Source organism: Dipodomys ordii, unplaced genomic scaffold (genome assembly GCF_000151885.1).
Source record: "Dipodomys ordii isolate 6190 unplaced genomic scaffold, Dord_2.0 Scaffold88, whole genome shotgun sequence".
NCBI classification, from domain to species: Eukaryota; Metazoa; Chordata; class Mammalia; order Rodentia; family Heteromyidae; genus Dipodomys; species Dipodomys ordii.
Window position 1 is genome coordinate 4,654,754 of NW_012267304.1, and position 25,142 is coordinate 4,679,895.

Consider the following 25,142-nt stretch of genomic DNA (forward strand, 5'->3'; position numbering starts at 1 on the left):
CAACAAACAGTAGCTTTTCCCTGGGGCTATTTTGTGAAAAACTCACAGAGCCCAGCCTGGAGCCATTCTCAGGGTTTCTGTTTACTGAATTTCAATTGATTGTGGAGGCTGCTAGAGGGAGGGGCAGCCTCTGGCTCTGGTTACCCAGTGAGGAAAGCCACTCCAATGGCTGGCACCTTATCTGGGTGACTTTTCCCTGGATGGAGCTGAGTCTGGCAGGTCACTTCGCCGTTAAGTTCTTGTGACCTGCTAAATGACTCATTTTATTCCAAGGCCTGAGTTGGAGCTGGCAGTTCCTCCGAGCTTTGTCGGTATCCAAGATGGAGATCATCGGTGCTGGGGGGGGAGGGGTGGCCTTCACTCCTCTGTTCCCTGAGAAGGAGTGAGGATGTCAGGCTTCTACTCACGCTGAGTCTTGGATCCTGGGTCATCTCTGGTCTGCAAACTGCAGAATGAAGATGTCCGCTCCTTGTCGGTTCTTGCTGGTGTTGAGTAGAATCCGCTCGCCCGCTGCGTCTGGCTCCTTCGTCCCGGACTCTCTGTGGCTCAGGTTTGGGTGCCCTGCGGTCGCCGCCACGATCCTGCCGCCGCCGCCGCCACGGCTGCTGGCAAGTGCTCAGATGTGTCTCCTTGCCTTGGCTTCCCCTCTCTTGCTTAACTCTCTGTCCTGTGATGGCACACTTGGTGTGATTCTCTGGCTTAGGACTGTTCACTGGAACTCTAAAACTGCTTTCTATGCGAGAGCTTGTTCCGATTCCAGCTTCTCCTCCGCCATCTTCCCGGAACTTACCAGGAGGCTGAGATCTTAGGATCACAATTTGAAGCCAGCCTGACTAGGAACATTGTGAGATTCCAATTAACTAACAAAAAGCTGGAAGTAGAGCTGTGGCTCAGTTGAGCAATATTCTTGAGCACTCAGATTCTTAGTTCAAGTCCTAGGATCAGCATAAAAAATGATAAAGCCTGTCTTCTTAAACAACCCATTTCTGATGAGTAATAAATGTACATCCAAATGCTAGAAAATTGCTAAAATATGAGAACCAGCTCTGTGGTATAATCACATTTACTGAAATTTTATGTGCGCCATGTAATGGATTATGCCCTTTGCATGCATTGTCTCAGTCCTAAATGACGAGGCTGTATGGAAAGTACATTATAGAGATGAGAAAACTGAGATTTGATTGTTAAGTAACTTGCCCAAAATCATGTAGGTGGCCAAGTTGAGATTCCAAGGAGTCTGTGATCTGTATTACCATGGTATGATAGCAATGCTGTCTAATGTCATTTGTATAGAGAGTAGCAGACTTCCAAGTCAGAAATCTTCCTCAGCCCTTTTATAGATTAGGAACACTGAGGTCTGTAAGGGAAAAGCCTTTCCAGAAACCTCCCCTTAAGTGTCAAAGCCATCAAAATCCAAGGCTCCTGCCTGCCTCCTTGGTAGGAAACCTTTCCATTCCACTGCACGACCTCCTTCCATGTTTCAGGCAGTTCGGATTTTATTTGTAGACTTTCAATGGTGCTAAAGATTGGGAAAGCACTTGATCTTAGAACGAAGTGCAGAAATGCTTGGTAAGAAAAGTATGCATTATCCTGCCCATGTAATAGTAACCCCTCTGTACAGTATGTTCACAAATAAAATTAAAAAAAAACAAAACAAAAAAATAACTCCCCAGATCACTTTAAGGAAAAGAAGCTATTTCACAGTTCAGTTTGTCATCATAGCTTTTGGATTTTTGGATCTATACAGCAAGATTTTCATTTCCATATGAATCTCAGAGATTTATCGATTGAGTCTTGTCTTCTACTAAAACTCTAATTAAAGTGTACATTAACCAAAAAAAAAGTGCAGAAATCGTTTTAGATTAGGGTTAAGTAAGCTCAACTATTTCTTTGGGACTAAGACATATATAGTCATAAATAGCATTGTCAACCTTGTGTTAATTACTGCCCGAATATTATCTTGAAAATGTCTCTCCCATTCAGTCTTCACAAGAAAATGGGAAAAAACAAAACAAAAAATGTATTTACTTAGACTGTTCTGTAGGAACAGAGTAGGAAATGTGGGAAGGGTGGAGGCACTTTTATGTTGGATTCCTATAGCCCCATCTGGTGGATACTTGAGTTTATTGTTTCTATTTATTCAGAATGTTTTGCAGCCCTTTTTGTATTACCTGTTTCTGAGCTATGTGTTATGTTAGATGCTGGGAATTAAGAGCTTCCTGCTGTAGTGGTGATAACATTCTCATGGGAACAAGAGAAAGGCAGATGCTAGCCAGACCATTGCAAGAAAGTATGGTGAGGGTGCTGTTAGGTGGTCAAAAGCAGAGCAGAGTGCTTAAAAATAATCAGCTTCCACCTCAGACAAACCCTCATCAGGATTCTGCCCTGGCCACTATAAGCTATCAAGATATGACACACAACTTTTCTGCACAGCCGTTTCATCATCTGCAAAATGGACATAACAGTGCTTCCCATAGGGTGTTGTGGCAAAGATTGAATGAGGTGAAACTTTGAAAGTACTTAGTATAGCACCAGAACATATTAAATACTCAGTAGTGTAGGTTATGGCTGTTACTTCATTATTAACAAGCATATGGCATCCTGGAACCAGAGAAAATGCATTTGAGTCAATCTCTGAGAATCAGGGCACATCTCCTTGAGGAGATGACCCCCTAGGATGAGTTATGAGCAGGGAATAGGCATTTTTTCCATGTGGAAAACAACTGTTCACCTCCTTTCATGCTTCTATCAGCAAGGATGGTAGAGTCCTATGCCTCGGTTGTGTCAGGGGTTCCCGTGAGGTTTTCCGAGCTGGAAAATCATATGGGAACATTTAGGAACTATTGGAATCAGGCACCAGGTCATGAGTGAAATTGTTCACTTGGCGAGTACAGGGTCTGACTTGAAATTCAATGCTAAAAGAAAATTAAGACCAGTTGTGTTAACTACCATCTGTATGGTTTAATTTTGACTTTGTTCATGAGCAGTAATGCTTCAGTGGCTTATTATTCAACATTATGCTAAGTAGACAAGATGGAACCTCATCATTTTCTACTGCCTCAAAACATGAACAAATTCTGGGCACCCTAGCTACCCTCTGAATTGCCTAGAACACACCATGACCAGAGCTGAGTCTGTTCATACTGCTCATCTCCTCTGTATACCCTAATGCTTTCATGTTATCCAAGTTATACTTATCCTTCAAGGCTTACACTTCCCCATTATGTGCCAGCACACTGGCAAGCATTAGAGATATAATAATAGTGAACACGAATGACAGTACTGACAAGAGGCCATCTGAGAATGCAGATAGGAAAATAAATCATTCAGATCATGTCATGTGTTGCCAAACACATTCTGAGATCAGGGATGCATCTAGAATAGTGCTTTCCAACCACGTGTTGCAGTTTAGTTTATCATGCCCCTCAGTGGATGAATGGATCAAGAAAATGTAGTATATATACACAGTGGAATTCTATACTTTGATCAGGAAGAATGACGTTGCTCCATTCATAAGGAAATGGAAAGACTTGGAAAAATCATATTAAGTGAAGTAAGCCAGACCCAAAGAAACATAGGTTGCATGTCTCCCCCCATTTGTAATAATTACAATGTGCTTATAAATCTATAAGTAAACCCAATGGATAGTAAAAAAAAAAAAAAGACAAAAAGTCACACTTGGAAATGATAAATTAACACAGGACTCTAAACATTCACAGTGAGAACAAAGGAGGATATTCTTAGGAGAGGATCACAAGGACTCAATACCTATGGGCATAAGATTATATAAAATGATGTTATCAAAATGACCTCCAAGAAATGTAAACGAGGTTTTTTATTTTACTTTTTGTTTTTCCCGTTTTCCCTCTTTTGTTGCTCTTTTTGATTTCTGTACCTTATATAAGTTTATCTGATTTGAGAAGGAACAGGGAAAGCACAGAAATGGTGTGAGAAAAGGTGAGGTGAACGAATACAACAGTGATACCCACTAGACACTGTGTTGGAAATGAAGTATCCATCTTGGGGGGAGTGGGGCCAGTATGGAAAAAACTGGGAGCAAATGAGGGGTAAAACTGTTCAAAAAGAAATTACTCAATGTCCAACTTATGTAATTGTAACCCTCTGTACTTCACTTTTACACTAAAATTAAAATAAAGGGCTGGGAATGTGGCTTAATGGTAGAGTGCTTGCCTTGCATGCATGTAACCCTGGGTTTGATCTCTCAGTACCACTTTCACAGAAAAAGCTGTAAGTAGCACTGTGACTCAAGTGGTAGAGTGCTAGCCTTGAGCAAAAGAAGCTCAGGGATAGTGCCTAGGTCCAGAGTTCAAGCCCAGGACTGGCAAAAATAAATTAATTAATTAATTAAAATAAAATAGTGTTTTCCAACAGTTCTTACTGCTTAGCCTACAAGGATAACACAGAAGTTCCCCTGGGATAAGAGAGGTGCTTTGGCCACTCCAAGGGCAGGGGCATCAGTATCTAGCTCTTAGAGATCCCTGGTCTGTAACCTCAAGCATACGGTCCATGAGGTTCCTGCTGTTGTCACTCCACTTAGTGAGGTCTGTGTAGGGGATGAATGCATACTCATTGTTACTAGTCAGAATCTAATGAGAATCACTTTTGCTCCTTCAGCATTGGGTTCAGACTAGAGATATTCAAGGAAGCCTTCCCCAAAAGCTGAAACATAAAAGGGTCTCTGTCTCTTCCATGTTCCTGCAGACAGAATCTTCAGCTTCTAATTCACCTCCATGGTCTGTAATGTGCTGAGATCACTTGGCCTTTTGTTTCCCAATGGCATCTCAAAGGATTAAACAAGAGAGGCCCTTGGACTTCTTTAAGTGAAATGTTTTAAAACCAAAAAAGAATGGTACTGGACAGTTGGGGATTTAGCTCAGTGGAGTTCAATCCTCAGTTCTGCAAAACACCACCAATAAACAAAACAAAACAAAACCTGTCAAAAATGATATAAATAGGCTTGATAACATGGGTTGGATTTATTTAACAATATTTTTGAGTGCAAACTTAAAAACAAGAACAAAGCTTTTCATCAAAAGTAAACATGAAATCTACATAACAATCCTGCAATCATGTATTTGGACAGAAGATACAAATATGAATACATAATTTGTAACTACATTAAAAAATTGAAGTATTTCTTTCCAAATTGAAAACACCTCACTACCTTTGTTAACCTGTTCCCATCTTGCTACCTTAGAAACATTTGTCATAGGCCCTCAGGAAAATATAAGCAACAATTACTAATCAATCTGAGATCAAAGAAAACAGTATATTCTCTTTCACTTCTTGAGTATTTTTAATTGATCGCTTGCATTTCATTTCTGAAAAGTTACATAATTCTACCTCCATTTTAGGCAAAAAAATGAATACAAACATCAAAGAGGCAGGATACTTTCATTAAAGCAAAAGTCACAAGTGTTTGACTTAGAAATATACATACTCGTAGTAAATTTAATAAGTACAACTTTGATGACTGACATATAATAACTGTGAATGATCTAAACAGGTATAAAAATGTGAGATCAAAATCTTTAGGCTCAAATACTTAAAAAGTCACTATGAATATGGAAAGATTTCCACTTACATAAACATGGATTTTTTAGATGAAAAAAAAATCAGGGGGTAGTGGCATCTCCCTGGTCCCTTAACAATATTTGGATTTCGCAAAGTATTAGCAGCACCCAACCTTACATGTTTAATTATGCGTTTCAAAAGGACCTGTTCAACAGATTCATTGGCAGTGTTCCAGCTTTCGGGAGATGAGGGTGATGTCTGAGATAAGATTGTATGTATGCACTCATATGTTTAAAATCACCATTCCAAATGGAGATAGGAGAATCACATATTGGAAAAGTCTAAGAAAATTATCTTTAAAGGATAAACAGCGGGCCAGGAATAGGAGAAAATGAATAGTAGTCAACTTGATAATAATGGTTTTTCACTTTTCAAAGGCAAGTTAGGAAGAATGAGAATACTAATACGTAACTTCAGGGAAAACTCCCCTAAAATTGTACTTTGCAAACCACTGCACAGAAATCATTACAGAAACCTTCAATCTTGCTAAAGATACCAGATGATTTTTCATTATTACCACCATATACATAACATTTAAATATTTTCTTTATAAATATTTTAGAGCAACAAGAATTTTTCCTGCAGTGGTGGCCCACATTTGTACAAAGCAATGTAAGCAACACACACATATATATGTATATATAAAATGATTACGAAAAAGTGCAAAGAATAACAGTATTAAGAATTTATGCTTCTGTTTCTTTTTATAGTAACTAGAGTTCAAGTGTGACTATCAGGGAACTATAATCCCAGATTTTAATTATAAGATTTAAAAAGAAACCCACACTCTAAGTTACTACACACACTTCAGTCCTTTATCAAGTAACTCTGCCCTTATCCCAAATCCAGCATTTCCCATTTCTGAACTCTTCACAAACAGGAAAAAGATAAGTGATTAACAGTGTTTTCTTCCCTTTAACTTCCTCAAAACTCACCCAGGAAAATTAGTCACCCGTAGGTTTGAACAAGACTTTGGGAAGTCATTCATCATAACCCGCTTTGTAAAAATTAAAGCAAAAAGAAAGGCTTTCTGAAATGCAAATGACTGATCAAGAATCAAATCGGTAACAGCAAATAGAACATGAATTACAAATGTAGTTTCATACACATACATTTGAAAACCAATCTGTTAGCAAGGGTAAACTCAAAGTCTAAAGCTGTCTCAGGTTCAATGCTGTACAAGGGTCATCATTCCAAATGGCATGATTTTACCAGCTTTTCTAACAGAAAATGCTTCTTGTTACATTTGCATTGCCTTTCTAGCATTTTCCTCCTGGTCTTAACACCCTTCACTTCAAACAAATACAGAAAGCATTTTTCAAAAAATGTACTTTCCTCTTCAAGGAAATTACAATGACTGATTTTGGATCTCAAAGTTTCAAAAGAACAGTTCAATTTTACTTTGAAAATATTACTAGATATTTTTTGGTATGTATATGTTGTTTTGTTCTTACTTTAGGCACTGTAAATATTCACAATAATTTTTACAATGATTCTATGTCTAATCTATGTAATAGTATGAACTTAAAATACCCTCTAAGGTATTATTTGACTGTGTAGATTATATTATGACTGAATTTTCCCTTCAAGATAAATGGATGGAAGAGAATTTAAAGACCTGTAGCACTTTGAGTAGTGATAACACACATTTGTCATGCTCACTATTTTAACTTCTATATGAGGAAGACAATAGACACTGAAGGCTGCAAATTTTCTCAAACTACATTCTACTCCAACTTCAGTTTATTTTGTTCAACATTAAATGCTTTTTCTTTATGAAAAAATTGTATCTTAGGCTAATTTTTAAAAACAGTGTCTGATCTAAAATTAATAACAGCTAAAGGGAAAGAATTTTCCGATTTCTGTTTCACTAGAACTATGCAAAACTAAGTAAAAGTAGATTCTATAACTAATTTAATCACTTTTGGTTTATTTTTAAAATTACCATGTCTTTAGAATGATACACCTTAACATTCTAATAGACAGTTCAACAAAGGCTTAAACTCTAGAACCAAAAAAATTCACTGGGCCACCTTCTGAGCAACTGGAAATAAGAAAGCAACATTTTATTTGCCCCCATACATTCGCTCAATGTCCTTGAGGTAATGGTTCCTCAGTTCCTTCCTTTTCAGTTTGAAAGCATCAGTAACCAAACCAGTTTCAGGGGTCCATGGCTCTGGGCTTAAGCGAACCTTAATTGGAATTTCAAATCGCTCCAAATTCACTGAAAGGAGAAAAGAAGGGATAGGAGAAAGGGAAAAAGGGGCAAAAGGGAGAAAGGGCATGGAGGGAGAGGGAGGAGGAGAGAAAAGAGTAATCAATAAAACATGAATTTTGTAGACTTTATCTAGATGATGCAGCAAACTTATTTAATAGTATGTAAATCGTTACTAATGATTCCACTATCTTAGAATTTGGTTTTAAATTTCTCAGACTGTGTACAAGTTGTTTTAGTTGGATCATTTTAGACACACACACACACACATACACACACACACACACACACACACACACACACTCCACACTTTTCTCTCAAGAGGCTTGACAGTGTTGTTTCCTTTGCTTGGGATTATCTCTAATCTTAGCTGCATGGTTTTTTCACTTCATCTGCATGTCTACTCAAATAGCATCTCCTTAGAGAAGAGGATCACTTGGTAAAAGAGAAGTTGCCTATTTCCTTTATACCCTCTTACACTATGCATTGCTTAAAGCATTTACCACCTTTACAGCATATTATGTATTTGTGTCACCCACTGGAAAGCAAGCTCCATAAAAGTAGGGTCTTGGTTTCTTTTCATTGCCTTCCACAGGGTTACCAAAAGAGCCTTGAATACACACATAGAACCCCTAAACAATTATTGTTCTTATGAGCTATTATTATGTTCAAATATGGCCCAAAGAGGGTATTGTGAATTTCAATCCCTTCTAAGGACCAATACATTGTATTGGCATAAGTTGTACTTGAATTAGGCAGCTCAGTGCATGTTGGAGAAGTATAAACAAATAAGGACATAGGAAATCTACAAGGTATGCAATCATTGTAGCTTAATTCTTACAACTTAATCCATAAATTATATTCTGCATGTTATCTATCATTAATGTAAGTTTATACTTAAAATTCTGAAGGCCCATTAATGGGAATGCTAATGTGCATATGACCTTTGTTTTATGTGTAGTTTTCTAAAATAATAATTGTGCAGAAGCAAAACATCTGCATGTTTAAAACCTAGTACTAAATAGCCTTGGTGACTTTAGAAACAATTTGGTGTCAGTGGAAAGGACAAGGAATTCAAATTCAGGGAGGTTCTTAGTCTTGTAGTTCTCTGAATTTTATGAAAGCTTGGATCAATTGGTGATTTTTTTCATTAAAATGAGGTAAGAATAAAATAAAACCCTGCATATGAAGTTTATCTTTCAAATATTACTTAGGACTAGCTTCTAAAAATAATGCCTAAGTAACACAAGAAGATGAAACTTGCTTGAATTAATCAGGCTTCTCTTAATACATTGCAAGGATGTCTGAAGTAACTATTCCCAGTTCTATCTGGAGCTCAGCATGAGTTAAATTCTCAACTACAGATCTGGCTCCAAAATGTTCACTTCATTTCACTTTCCATATATATATCCTATTCCAGAAGCACTAAGAATTGGGAAAGGCAAACACATTATTTCAATTGGAATATGTTTAACTGTCCCCATATTTAACCTCCATTAACTTAACTGCTACTTTACATGAAGGGGGGGATGCTTCTTCTAGGATTTCATTTTGCAAACTCCTATATGTTATTTAGTACCACAAGCTATAGAGAGCAATTGATCATCACAGTTCCCTACAAACAGAATAAAGTAATTGTTAACAAATGAGAAAGATGAACACTTAAAGAAAGGAAAAACAAATAAATGGCACACGTAGCGTTTTATCTGAATTAACCTGAACATTATGAAATATGATCTGCAGGGGCAGCATAGCCTAATTTTTATAGCCACTAGTAGCCGCCCAACTTACCCCGAAGCTATTGATTTTCATTCTTTTGACACCATCTGTATATGATGCTTACATTTAAACATGAAGAGAATGGCTAAAAAGATGTATTTTAGGCAGATTTTACTAGAATTTTATACTGTTTTAGACTACTTTTACACAGTTTTGGGTTAAATCTCTGAAATTATGTTTGAGCCAAATGAATGAACTCTTTAACATTCAGTAGATATAAGACAAGATAAAGTTGAGGAGCTCTTCCAGAATATAAAAAAGGACAAGAAGAAAAGCAAAAGAAAATAGATAAACCTAGGCAATAAAAACAGATGATTCAAAATAAATATAAAATTGTTCTAAACACACATACACAGAGAGAAAAAGAGTACATGGATGAATCTAGAATGTAGGATGACTATGGGGGGAAAAAGCAAAAGAATAGAGAAGATAAGTATTTCCTAGAACTGAATAACAGACATCTGCATATTGAAAGGATCCACATCAAGTCTCCCTAACAGTAAGTGATTAAAGACCTACCTACTCCAACGCATATCAGTAGAACTATCAGAACATCTGACATTAACATAACTCTGAAAGCTTAGAAAGAGAGAGTGATTCATGCAGAAAGAAATGAATGTGTGAATACAAGTAGACTGTTCAGCCAGCAGCATTAAAATTAAAATCCAAGAAAAGTAAGATTGCAAAATGTAAAGGAGACATGAGTTACTATCTTGACTTGTAAAATATGCCAAGTCATGTCTCTATACTGAAAATATAATCAAGGTGTATTCAAGGTGTATTCAGACACATAAGCACATCTGAGGGGGAGACAAAGGTCAAAAGGTGAACCAAAGCAACAGTGATACTCACAAGACAGTATGTTGGAAATGAACTTTATAATTGCGGAAGGGGCGGATTCGGAGGAAAGGAAAGTAGAAGAAAAACGAGGGGGGAGGGTAACAATGTTGGACAAGAAATGTATCTCTCTGTACAATACCTTGACAATAAAATCAAATTAAAAAAAATTACATCTCAGGAAAATAGTAGAAAGGACGTGATCTACTTAGATGAGTGAGCAAAGAAGTAAAAAACAAGACAGTGAGATCCAGGAAATGATATCCAAAACAGGAGAGAGGCAAAGGAAATCCCCTGGATGACCTGAAGGGAAGCCTGGAGGTGTAGCTAGCCCCAATTTCAACAGCAGGTGTGACTCTAAAGAAGGATGTACCCAAGAAAATAAACATAAAGAAAAAGTACACTTAGCTGTATTTCATATTTTTTGTATCTTTTTTAGAATCTGGAGAGACCCTGATCACTAGTGGCTCATACCTGTAATCCTAGCTATTTCAGGAGGCTGAGATTAGATGATCCCGGTTCAAAGCCAGCCCAGGTAAGAAAATACGTAAGATTCTTTACTCCAATTAACTGCCAGAAAAACGGAAGTGGGGCTGTTACTCAATATGGTAGAGTGCTAGCCTTGAGCAAAAAAGCTCAGGGACCGTGCCCAGCCCCTGAATTCAAGCCCCCCAATGGAAAAAATAAAGTCTGGAAGAAGAGTTAACAATAGGTACCAAGAAAAAAAAAAGTCAAGAAAACTTAAAAAAAATCTTTTTTTAAGAAAGGAATGCTAATCATAAAATGTATGGCTCAGCCATAAATATTTTCAGTCACAATGATGTAAAAATGGATATGAAACGTGAAATCTTACTATAGATTATGAAAGGTGGTATAGATACAAGAAAGCTACATCTTCTATGAGCTGAAGTCCACTGATATTATCTCAGATGAAAAAGGCAAGAAATAATAAGCATGCATTTCCTTTAGAAAAATGGAGACAAATGTCATAGATTAAAAGCAGTAAACTCCTTTGTACAACAAGTACTTCAAGATAGTAAAATTTAAATAAATAAATAAAAGTAAAAATCAATCTATGCTGAGTGGGAATTCAAGTCTTGGGGATCAAGTGGGATACAACATGGAAAGCTACGACCTAAATATTAGTTTTGTCCAGGGCCCCTTCCCTCATCCTCTGGCTCTCACTTTATACTCTCTACCAAGGTCAGTCCATCTATCTAATTGCATGGTTTCAACTATCCCCAAGTCTATAGTACAACTCAAGCCTCTCTCATAAAATTTGGATTTATACACACACACACACACACACACACACACACACACACACACACACACACAAAATCACCTGCTGGATATTTTAGCTTAGATTATCTAATAGGCACTATGTATGTCCCAAAGTGATTTCTGCATTTTCTCATAACAACTGTCTTTTCCTCCTGTATTTTTCTAGTTCAATCAGTAGTAGCATCTCCCCCATCATCTGAGTATGGATCTAGGGTTGTCCATCTAGGGCTCCTTATTTATATTATCCAAGTACTCATCTAAATTAACCAATTTTACTTCCTAAATGTTTCCTGATTCCCTGGTTTGAGTTTTCAGCACTCCCACCTTTGTTAACTATCTACTACATCTCTCCTGCTTCAGTCTGCCCCTCTCACATGCACCTTTTTTTTTTGGTTGGTTGTGGGGCTTGAACTCTAAGCCTGGGCACTATCCCTCAGCTCTTCAGCTCAAGGCAAGCGCTCTACCACTTGAGCCACAGTGCTACTTCCTCCCATGCACCTTTGAAATGGATTCCAGAGTGAAGAATCTAACCAGAAATGCAAATGTGATTATATCACTAACCTCATCAAATCTGACAATGGCTTCACATTTCCTATAAGACTAAACCCATGTTAGGAAATGGCCTTACTTTGTATTTACTATTAACACTATACTCCTTATTCCTTTTTGTATACCTCTTATCTACTAATGCCTTAGTTCAGAATAGCCTCTCTAGTTAATTCTAACTTATACTTAAGAATTACCTGAAGTGACATCTCTACAAGGAAATTTTCCACGATCTCCCAGATAGGGTCCATAGTATCTTACTTGTGGTCCCAGGATTATTGGTCCATATCCCTGATTTTATCAAGACTGTGGTCTAGCTTTATGTCCTTCTCACTGGGTAAGTTCCTTGATAGTAAAAATATGTCTCATTTCCTATTCTATTCCTGGTGTCTTATATACTGCCTGGCACACATTCATTAGCTATATGTTTCATCTGAGACAGTCCATATATAGAGCCAAAGTACATACACAAAGTATATCCATAGCTAAGACATTATTAAAGAGTTATTATTAAAGAGTTTCTACTTGGCACACTTACATTTCAAATCTCTCCACAGACTAGATACCCACTTGGGAAAAATACTGTCACAAGCAATAAAAAATAGTTTGTTGTACTATAAGGATGTAAAGATCTATATCTACTATAAGCATGTAAGGATCTTTCCAACATAGAAACTCATTAAATATACTTATATTGTAGATTTCCTGAATCCTGTATTTTACTATTAGCACAAATCTTGTCGAGTCTAATGTACACATTATTACTGGATGCCTTTTATGGACCTCAGCAGCCTTACAAAAACATACTCACTGGCATTTGCAGCTTCTCGAATTTCTTTCAGTATTTCAGCTTCCATAGCAGGATTATTGCAGATATCAACCCAAGTTCCCTCCACACCCTTCTGTTGTGCCAAAAGAGTCAGCTTTTTCTGATTAGGAACCACAAAACTGATCACATAGGACTGATCACTAAAAAATTAGCAAATGAAATAGGAATTAAAACACTGAGAATTTTTATTCATATATTATCCAATGACATAGTGCAGAGACAACTACAGATATGCATTTCTCTTATTTGTTAAAATTTCACTGAGGACTAAAACCCAAAGCACTGACTTAAAGAGAAACAAACTAATGGACTAGGAGAAAGCTCAGAAATGAACCCTTGCATCTATACTCCAATGATCTTCAACAGCAGTGTTAACAATACTTAATGGCAAAATGATAGTTTCTTCAACAATACCTTACAATACATATAAGAATTAATTCAAACTACATCAAATACCTAAACACTTAAGAGCTAAAAGTATACAACTTCCAGAAGAAAACAGAGGGGAAATGCTTAATGACAATGGATTTGACAACTAGTCTCAGATGTGCCATCAAAGGACAGGCAACAAAAGCAGAGATTAATGTAGTGAAACTACACCAAAATTTGATGCCAGCCCAGGGAAAAAGTTTATGAGACACTTATCACAACCTGTAAAAGCTGGGCAGTGGGGGCATGTGTCTGTCATCCCAGCAGCTATGGTCAAAAGCATAAATAGGAGGATTATAGTCCAGGTTTATCTGGGAATAAACATGAGATCATATTTTTAAAAAAAACGTAAAAGCAAAAAGGGATAGAGTAGCTCAGTGGTAAGAGTGCATGTCCAGTAAGCACAAGGCCCTGAGTCAAAAACCCAGTATTTCCCCAAAATAATACAAATTAACTATAACATTACTATATGATCTAGCAATTCTGTATCACGGTACTACCCAAAATAATTGAAAGTAGACTTAAATAATTATTTGTGCACTCATGTTCACAGCAGCATTATTAAAAAAGCCGAGGCAGAAGTAACATGAATGCCCCTTAGCCTATAAATAAAAACAATAGTGTGCACATTACAATGGTATATTATTGAGCCTAAGAAAGGAATTCTGACAAATGTTACAACACAGATAAACCTTGACAGCATAATTGAAATTAGCCAATTATAAGAAGATAAATACTATGTGATTTTTCTTATCTATTTAGAGTAGGCAAAATTAAAAAGAAAATAAATTGATAAAAATTTAAAAGAAAGAGTATAATGTTGGTAGCTAAGGGCCAATGGGAGGGGGAAAGGAAGAGCTGTTTAATAGACAAAGTTTCAGGTCTGCTAGGATGAAAACATTCTGTAGATTGTTCAACAATGTAAATATACTTGGCACAACTGAAATGTTGAAGATGGTACGATTTTTATTTTAACTAAAATTGTGACTGTGTGTGTATGCTTATCTTGGGGCTTGAAATCAGGGCCTGGGCACTGTCCTTGGGCTTTTTTTCCCCCTTAAATCTACTGCTCTATCACTTGAACCACAGCTTCACTTCTGACTTTTTGGTCGTTTATTGGATTTTCCTGCCTGGACTGACTTTGAATCACAATCCTCAGATCTCAGCCTCCTGAGTAGCTAGGATTACAGGTGTGAGACAACAGCTCACAATTATAATTTTTTAAAAAAAGAATACACTAAGAAAACCATAGTAACACAGAAAATGGTTCAATCTCTTAAGGTTTTGATTTAGAAATAAAACTTCCTCAATATGTACTAGCTATGTGACTTTTTTTGGAAAATCACTTTGGGTAAGTATAGAGTTGTTATGCATGTTCAACAAAACAACTGTGAAACTGATAACTTAGCAAGACAGTAGGTATCCAACGAACATTATAATGGTTGAGTTAGTACAAGTAATCTTCAAATTGTTGAATTCAAGAAATTAATAAATGTACAATTTCCTAATTTGGATGAAAGTTCTAACAAAGGGTTTGATATTACCCTTATGCTTCTATGTAGCCAAATTCATTTCTAATTTTCCTTTCACTGTAAGTATATGAAACACAATGTCTGCAAGTTACCTTTTGGCAAAAGCACAGATGTTGTCAATAAGTGGACAGTTCTTCAGTGCTGCCTCTACTTTCCCAAGAGAAACATATTCTCCAGCTTGTAGTTTCACCAGGTCTTTCTTACGATCTGTAAGTCATGAAGAAATTTAAGCTATACAGTCTGTTTCATGAAAGTATGTACAGCTCTGATTGTCTTTGAATCTCACTGCATTAACCTTTTATTTACAAAGATACATTTCTTAAAATCTTGTTACATATAATGCTTGCCTAAGTAAAGAGGTATATTCTAAGTGACACTCACGACCAAAGCTTTAACATCTTTATTCTTTCTGTGGCATTGGATCTCATCCCTGAGCCTTGAGCATACTATGCCATAATTTTACTAGATATTCTCTATGTGATAAGATCTCCCTAACTTTGTCCATACTAGCCTCAAACTCAAGATTTTCTTGTCTCAGAATCCTGTGTCAGTGGGATTATAGGCATGGGCTACAATACCAGTAAATACTGTATCATTTTAAGTTATCATAATAAAATTAATGTAAGGAACTGGATTTTGATGTGTTGGATTTGAATGGGAGGTCTGCCCAGTACTAGCTGTGCAATTCCATACATGTCGGTTAACCTCTCTGACCTTGCTTTTATCAATAGAAATAATGATGCTTATCTCTTTATAGGGATGTCACACCATGCCTGCCATATAGAGCACATTTAACAAATGTTAATTCCCATCTTTCCATATAACATTTCCTTTTTACAAGGATAATGACCTAAGAAATGTCTAGTACATGGGGCTGGGAAGGTGGCTCAGTGGTAGAGCACTTGCCTTGCATGCATGAGGCCCTGGGTTCCTCAGCACCGCATAAGCAAAAAGAAAAAAAGCCGAAAGTGGCGCTGTGGCTCAAGTGGTAGAGCGCTAGCCTTGAGCTGAAGAGCTAAGGGACAGCGCCCAGGCCCAGAGTTCAGGCCCCACAAACAGATCCCTCTCCCCCAAAAAAGAAATGTCTAGCACAGCTGAAGAAATTAAAATAGAATGCTATAAATCATAAACATATAGCCAACATTATACTACATGGGGAAAATCTGAAATTATTTCCTTTAAATCAGGAAAGAGACAAGAATGTCCTGTCTTCCCACTCTTATCCAATATAGTATTAGAATTCCTAGCCAGAACAATAAGGCAAGAGAAAGAAATAAAAGAGAGACAAAGCAGGGTCCCAGGGGTTCATGCCTACAATCCCAGGTAGTCATGAGGCTAAGTTCCAGATGATCACAGTTCTGCACCATCTAGGCAGAAGAGTCCTTGAAACTCCATCTCCAAAACAACAAAAAAAATATCCTAGGCTAGAAGTGTGGCTCAAGAGGTAGAGCATTAGCTGAGCAGGTAAGTGGAGAAAGTATGAAGTCCTGAGTTCAAAAATCTGTTCTTGCAAAAAGATATGGAGAAGGTAGAAATAGGAAGAGAAGAGCTCAAAGTAACTCTGCAGATTATATAATGGTATGCTTAAAAAAACCTCAAAGATTGTCTCATAAAGTAAATCCTTAAAGCTGATTATTATTTTTAGCAAATTAGTAGGATATAAAATCAGCATATAAATGTAAGTAACTTTTCTATATACCAATAATCAGTCTGAGGAAGAAATGAGGAAAATGATTCTATTTACAATAGCATAAAAATTTAAATACCTAGGAAAAACCCTAGGGGTGAAAAATTTCTACAATCCAAACTATGAAACCTTGTAGAAAGGAACTCATGAAGACATTAAAAGATGGAAATCCTCCCATGTTCATGAAATGGTCATATTAATACTGTGAAGATGACTATATTTTTAAAAATAATTCCAATGTCATTCTTTATTGAAATAGAAAAACGAATCCTACAATCTTCATGGAAGCATAAAAGACACTGAATAGCCAAAGTAATCCTGAACAAAAAAACAGCAATGTTGGAGGTATCATGATACCTGACTTCAAATTAAACTAGAGCCAGCATAGTACTGGCACAAAAATGAACACATACAAATGGAATAGAAGACCCAGAAATTACACATTGCTACAGCTATCTGACTTTCCACAAAGGAGCCAAAACCAAAAAAGAAGCTAAAGAAAAAAGCCTCTTTTAAAAATAGTGTTGGGAAAACTGCCACATGTAGAAAAGCGAACCCCCCCTCCATCTATCTATCTATCTATCTATCTATCTATCTATCTATCTATCTATCTATCTATCTATCTATCTATCTATCTATCTATCTATTCAGAGGGTACCAAAGATTTAACAGTCACCAGTGGCTCATGCCTGTAATCCTAGTAATGAGTACACTGAACTCTAAAGGACAGTTTAAAACGAGCCCAGGGAGAAAAGTTCTTGAAACTCCATTCTACAATAACCAGCAAAAAGCTTGGTGGAGGCATATCCCAAATGATAATGTGCCAGCCAAGCAAGAAAGCTGAGCAAGTGAGAGTATTTGGGACAAAAGAAGAAAAGGAGGAAGAGGAAGAGGGAAGGCAGGCAGGCAAAAAAAAAAAAGGCAAAAGGTTGGGGGTCTGAAATTTTAAAACTACTACAAGAAAATATAGGGAAAATCCCTAAAGATGTAGACATAGTAATACCCTTCTGACTAGAACTCAGGAAATAAGAATAAGAACTGACAAGTGGACTGCATCAAATTTAAAAGCTTCTACAAAGCTTAGAAATGTGCCAGAATCAAAATAAAATCTACAAAATGGGAGAAAAAAATTGCACAGTACCCATTAAAGAAAGGATTAATACCAAGAATGTGTAAGGAACTCAAACACTGAAAAAAATACAAATAATTCCATTAATAAACAAATGAATTGAGGCAGTTCTCAAAAGAAGCACACATGGTTAATTAATACACGAAGAAATGCTTAACATTCGTAGCCATGTCACTCCAGTCAGAATGGATATTATAAAAGCAAAAATATATATATATATTGCTGAGGATTCAGGAAAACAGGAAGTGTTATATACTTTGATGGCAATGTGAATTAGTACAGTCCTTATAGAAATCTGAAAACCATAGGCAATTACCATTAAGCATTAACACTTGAGCATATATCTGAAAGAATGCCAGCCGAGACACAATAGAGGCACTTTTCACCCATGTTCACTGCAGCACTATCATAGTAGCCAAGCTATGGAAATAGCCCAGCTGCCCTACAACTAATGAATGGATCAACAAAATGTGGCCTTCATACATAATAGAGTATTATTCAAACATAAGAATAAATGTATGCCATTTGCAGGGAAATGGATGAAACTGGAGATTATGCAAAGCAAAAATAAGTCACTTTCAGAAAAACTATTACTACATGTACTCTGTCATATACAGAATCTAGATCTTGAAAAATGAGTAACAGGAGTGTAAAGCAGGGACTGGTGGGGAGTTAAAACTAGAAGATAGGCAAAAGGAGAGCATAAAGGGAGTGAACATGAATGAAGTGCTCAACATGCATATATGAAATTAGAATGGTCAAATCTATTAAAATGTGTCTTAAAGGCAAAGGGGATAAGAAAAAATAAAGGGACTAAATTTAATAAAGTATATTGCATGCATGTATGAAAATAATACAATAAAACTGCTTTGTGTAATTAATATACACTAAGGAAAATGGGAAGAAAAGCATGTCATAGGATGATGGCTCAGTTTGAATACTCCTTAGCTGGCTTGATAGCTACCCTTTCTGTGAGCATGGATCCTCCTACCTATAGCTTGGACTCCATCTACAGATACTACCTTTGACCCTTTTGACAGAGTGGGAGGAGGTCAAGAGGAATGGGGAAACACAAATGGAGAGGAAAGGGTAGGCAAATACAGTTATACTATTCAATGTATATACATGAAAGGGGAAGCTGGTAACTTGAGGGAGTGGGTGGGATTAGGAGAGATGGAGAGAATGATGGGGTGATGAGCAATATACATTATACTCAAAAACTGACATGTGAAACTGAAACCCTTCTGTACAACTAAAGATAGTGAGTAAAAGCAAAGAATCAAAAAGAGAGCTTGGGGTATAGATCAGTTTCAGAAAGCTTACTCAGCCCATGTAAGGCCTATGTGAGGCCCTGGGGTCAATCTACAGTAACGCACATAACACACACACACACACACACACACACACACACACACACACACAGAGAGAGAGAGAGAAAAGTCAAGGAGGGCTGGAGGCTGAGATTAGTAATGCATTCATCTACTCATCGGGTACTCATATATTCATCTAGCATGAACAAGGCCCTCGAAAAAGAGAAGAAAACGTCCATTTGTTCTCCATTGAAGCATGTTTTTTGGAGGAGGGAACAGAATTTCTCCAACAGATCAAAAGTTATAAAGAACCAGTTTCCCCAGAAACTCTCTAACTACATTCTGTGGCATTATAAAGTCCAGGAACAGATTATATGGATCACTAGAACTATGACTGAATGTCTCAAGAGGACCTGCATAGTGATCCACATTAGCTAGTCAAATTTTTCTTTTAACAATAAATTTGTTCTCCTGTTTAAAAGTGAACAGTGTTTCCTTTGTAGTCACTTTGAGTTGCTTTTTGAGCAGAGGTCTACTTCTGAAGTCTCATTTTAAAAAGCAATGCCAAAGTGACAGATCACAGAAGAACAGGCTAGTTTTGAAGAAGTACATCATTGTTTCTTTTTATTATCTTACATTCGTTGTACAGGGTGGTGGACTGTCACTGTAACATTTTTACACATGTAAACAATGATCAAGCCTGATCAATCTTCTCACCCCTCACTCGCCCTTCTTTAAATAATTTCAACAGGTTTCACTGTTCTATTTCCATACATGCAAATAAATCATATAAACTATATCTATCTTCATTCACTCTCTTCATTTGCCCTCCCTCTCCTACCTACTGGTGCCCGCTTCTCTATTAGTGCCTGTTTTCCTTTCCTGTCATTCAATTCTTAGTATGTATTAACTGCACCAAGGGATTTCACTAAGGTATTTCAGATATGCATATATTATACTTTTCTCAGAATAACCTCCTGTATTACTTTCTCTTTCCCCACCCCCAATCCTCTACTTATCAACAGCTTTCATTCAATTCCTTATGCTGTGTTCACACATAGTTGCAGTGTATTCTAAAATTATTTACCTTTCATCTTTTTATCCCTCTCCCTTTACCCTCCACCCTCCTATATAATCCCAGTTAGAATGTTTATATATATATTTGCATGTATAGATGTATGTATATTTTTTAGGTCTAGCTTCCACATTTGAATGAAAACATGATATATGGCTTTTTGAGCCTGGCTTATCAACTTGATGTTCTTCACCAAACATTTTCTTTTTTTTTGGGGGGGGGGTTCCGGTAGTGGGGCCTGAACTCTGGGCCTGGGCGCTGTCCCTCAGCTCTTTATCTCAAGGCTAGTGCTCTACCACTTGAGCCACAGCGCCACTTCTGGTTTTTTTCTTTTTGCTTATGTGGTGCTGAGGAATCGAACCCAGGGCCTCAGGCATGCAAGGCAAGCGCTCTACCACTGAGCCACCTTCCCAGCCCCTCACCAAACATTTTCAAATGACATGTTTTCATTTTCATTTATACTTGGGAAATGACTTAATGGCATACATGCACTAGGTCTTCTCCATCCATCTGTTGTTTGGAACCTTGGTTCATTTTACCATTGTGACAATGCTACAAAATAAACACGGGTATGCAGGTAATCTTTCTTGTAGGTTTATGCTCCCTCAAATATGTCCAATAGTGGTATAGGCAGGATCATATGGAAGGTCTATTTTTGGTGTTTTGAGGAATCTCTACTGATTTCTATAATGTTGCACTACTTTATATTCCCACCAACAATATATGAGGGGCCCTTTTTCCTCTGCATGCTCACCAGCATTTATTTCTGTTTATTTTCTTGAAGATTGCAATTTTGATTGTGGTGAGATGAAATCTTAATCTACTTTTGCCTTATGTTTCCTTTAGGGCTAAGGGCGTTGAATACTATCTATTAGCCACTTGTATTTCTTCTGAGAACTGCGTTGTTCAATGTTCTTGTCCATCTATTACATTATTTGTATTTTTTGCTGATTAATTATTGTATATTTCACACAGAGAGAAGCTTAAGCCTAAGTTAAATAAATTGTTCAAAGTTTGAATCAACAGAAGCATCAACCCTACTGAGAACCTAATCAATATTTATTTCACATTCCATAATACAGAAAGTAAATTCACAGAAAACTAAATATACTGACCTATAATCTGTAAACATCCATCAGGATGGAATTCGCCAATATCACCAGTGCAAAACCACCTTTGTCCATTTTCATCCACAGAATAATCCTCAGCTGTTTTCTCTTCATTTTTAAAATATCCCATGGAGATATTCTGCCCACCAATTACAATTTCACCTCTGGGGTTTGGCTTGTCATGAACTGTATAACCACCTAGAAATCACAAAAGCAAATCAGTTGTTGTTTTAAGATAAAATTTACCTCTATTAAATCATGCCCAAGGAAAGTGATGCATAGGATGTTATAAGTAAATTGGTATTAGCATATTATAGATCTTTTGCTAGGGAGATTTTAATCAAGAAGAGATAGGGAGCACTCAAGAAAGGCAATACCATTACTGTGAAATAACAGGGAAGTACTGAAGAACAGCATGTCAACTGGTGTGGTAAGGGTTAGTGCAGAAGCTAGTTATCCTTGACTTTTCTCTATATAACTTCCCTCATTTCTTGAACTCTATCCTGAACACCTTGAACTCTAGCCTCTCCTGAACTTGAACTCTAGCATTCTTCAACTTGATCTGTAGCCTCTCCTGAATTTGAACTCTAGCTTCTCCTGGTCTCCTCATTACCTTAGTATTTACTTCATATGCTACTTCCACAACCTTAATATCTCAGTTGTTTATTCTAACATTTGTTATGCTTATTTAATATTACTTACCCACATTGAAGACCAAGCTTATCTGCATGGTCAGACAAATAGAATGAACAAGTGTGACAGACACAAAGCTCCTGCCATTCCAATAATAATTTGGTGCTATTCATAAAAGTAGACATTGGTGAACGTTTTATGCTTTCCTCTCTTGAATAATAAAATACTTTGCCCACAAAATAATAAAATACTTTGCCCATTAAGAGAGTAGAGAAAGCTATGGGAAATTATGGGAAATTGTATGAATTTTCCATGTGGTCATTCATGACTTAAATTCTGACACTGAAAAAGTTGATTACTGAAATAATTCAAGACTATTTCATTACTCAAGCTTAATTGTTGAATAAAGATCACTTTAAGAAAAATATGCAAAAGTCTAATTTCTAAACTGATATATTTGGGTTTATGTCACTAGTGGTTTAAATACAAAATTCGTCCAGCTATAAGCTGTTCTTATAAATTTAAAATGACTCATTTCTATTTAATGAAGCTCACTGCATTTAAACATTGGGATCATTCTTATTTAACAATGTAAAAATCTTTCATAGAAAGGAAAAAAATCCCAAACATATGCCCCAAAATGATTTGTTCAAATGATATTAATATGCAACACTCAGAAATGAGAAAACAAAAATTAAAGTAAAAAATATTTCCACTAAGATTTCCTATACACTTTCCCCTAATGCCAGTGCCTAACTACTCATCTATATAATAACTTTGATGCTATGATCAAATTCAAATATATGCAGTACCTCTATTTTCTTCAGATTTTCAGTGAAAAAAAGGGAGGACTTAGTCTGAAGGTGGAAAACTCTTGGAATGTACTTAAATTATAAATATAATTTTTAGTTTGAGTAACCTAGATAGCCTACTGAGAACCAATCCCAAAATAAGTAAATCAAGAAAAGTGATTTTCGAAAGATATATTTATTTGTTCATAGAGAATTGACTATAATGTATATGATAAAAAATTACAAAGAAACACTTTTAAAAACGTAAATGTTTATATTAGGTAAGACCCACTTACTTTCATGGAGTTTGGGCAATTTAATGGAAATGTTCCACAAGAGAACTTGGATACCTTTAAAGTTTAGTCATTTGTCCCATGACAATGTAAACACATTTTAAATCCTGAGGTTTTCAATAACTCTTCATTTGTCCACACAGCTAGGCTATTGGCTCCCTACTTATTGAATAATCCACATTATGGCAATGTATGTTTAGTATCTTCAATATTATATTCATCATAGGAAGATGTTTGCTTATAAGGACTACAACCCGTGTGTACTTGGTGCAGATTTCCTCTAAGTGACTTGCCTCTGCAGGTACACACTAAAAATCAATTATAAGACACTAAGTTGAATACAAACTTGTAGATGAGGGTGGGAGAGAAAAACTGGGAGAGAGAACAAGGGAAAGGGTGACATTGTTTAATAAAATATACTCTTTATCTCACTTACATAGCTGCAAATCACCTTTACAATAATGATAAAAATGCAAAAGAATTACTCCAAGTGATAAAAATAATAATAAATTAAAATAAATCAACTACACAAACTGTTGGACAGGTGAGTCTCGACTAATGCAAGCCTTTCTTAGAGGCAACAAATACACAACACTGATTCCCCTAGGTGTGCAATCAGTCACTCTGTCACATGAAGGTCTGGGATTTCCTTGTCAGCCTTACTATATTATACTAGCAAAGTTGAGGTTCAAATGCTCCTCACCTTCTCCAAACCCAGGGAAAGCACCTCCTAAGATTGTTTTTTTTTTTAGCCTTAAAGGTAAAGTATTCCTCAGCATGTCTAGAATCTAGACATTCTCTTTTTCTCTTGATAACTTGCATGTATTACTGAGGGGGAAAAAGCACAGGGAAAAGGCAATCATAAAGAATCATCAGATGCCTCACAAAAACAGACGCCTTCAAAAATGGAATTCTTTTTTGGAATCTGGTCATGGGGCCTGAACTCTGGGCCTGGGCGCTATGCCTCAGCTCTTCAGCTCAAGGCAAGCGCTCTACCACTGAGCCACCTTCCCAGCCCCCAAAAAGGAATTCTTGAAGCTCACAATGGTTTTCATTCTTAAATATAATCACTAAAACTTGTCATAAAATTCTCACCTTCCTGCCAGTCTTTAAGCTTAATTTCACAGCAAATAAGTGGAGCACCAACTCTGCCAGTAGTGTAGTCAGTAACTAGGAGAGGAAAAAGTGACACAAGTATTAGTTTACCAAATTTCAGATGTGCACAAAGCGATACAAAAAATAGTGGATTTAGAATGACCAAAGAGGAATGAAAGAGTACAAAGTATGCATTTTCAACATTTCAACTTCAATTCCCCAGTGTACTTTTGTTTTTCAGGACTATATTTTAAAAGACTATGTACAAAACTCTCTATTCTCTCTAGAGGATGAAAGCTAGTTGTTCTAGAGCTATCTAACTAGGACTCTGATGAGACAGATTTTGATGAGAAATCCTTACTGGCTGTGTAACCTGCACATGTTACTTAACCTGTCTTAGCTTCTATTTTCTCCCTGTATTAAATGGAGATATTACAGACATCCTTCATCTGGGAATATGCTGTGAGAATTAAATGAAGTTATATGTAGACAGTGCCTAAGATTCTTTGGCACACACTAAGTGTTCATAAATGATACTTGCTCTTATCAGATACGATGGTGATGATACTTTCTCTTTGTAAATTGGGATATCTGTTAGCAATAATCACATTCACAGGCTGTTTATTGTATACCTAGCACTATAATTAGATATTGTGAAGAAAAACAGAGAGGATAAGGACCATGCACTCAATGATCTTACCAATGACCTGGGGGAAAATATATGTGAAATAATTTCAAGAACATTTAAATATTCATCTGAATGCTATCAGTTGTTTGCATAATAGTACTGTAGAGACTAGAAAGATCAATGCGGAGGGGGGACCAAGATGGCGACGGGGCAGTAGGGAAACGCCACAGCTCTCTCCAACCAAAAAGAGAGTTCGAGTTCCAACGCTTAATCTCCCCAAGAGACCGACAACAACAAAAAGACGAACACTCAGAGAAAAACCAGAGGTGGAAAATAACAAAAAAAG

General features: G+C 36.7%; 1 protein-coding gene across 7 annotated transcripts in view; it reads right to left on the reverse strand.

The window, feature by feature from the left end:
* Nucleotides 1-4,973: 4,973 nt before the first annotated feature.
* Nucleotides 4,974-25,142, reverse strand: part of Acsl4 (acyl-CoA synthetase long-chain family member 4) — a 99,758-nt gene continuing 79,589 nt past the window's right edge. For all 7 annotated transcript variants that reach the window (XM_013025876.1, XM_013025871.1, XM_013025873.1 and 4 more), the window contains 5 exons: nucleotides 24,169-24,243; nucleotides 21,363-21,554; nucleotides 15,139-15,253; nucleotides 13,068-13,225; nucleotides 4,974-7,819 (listed from right to left, as the gene is read on the reverse strand). In XM_013025876.1, the coding sequence (XP_012881330.1) occupies nucleotides 7,662-7,819; nucleotides 13,068-13,225; nucleotides 15,139-15,253; nucleotides 21,363-21,554; nucleotides 24,169-24,243 (698 nt within the window). In that variant the 3' untranslated portion in view covers nucleotides 4,974-7,661. The remainder of the gene's footprint in view (nucleotides 7,820-13,067; nucleotides 13,226-15,138; nucleotides 15,254-21,362; nucleotides 21,555-24,168; nucleotides 24,244-25,142) is intronic.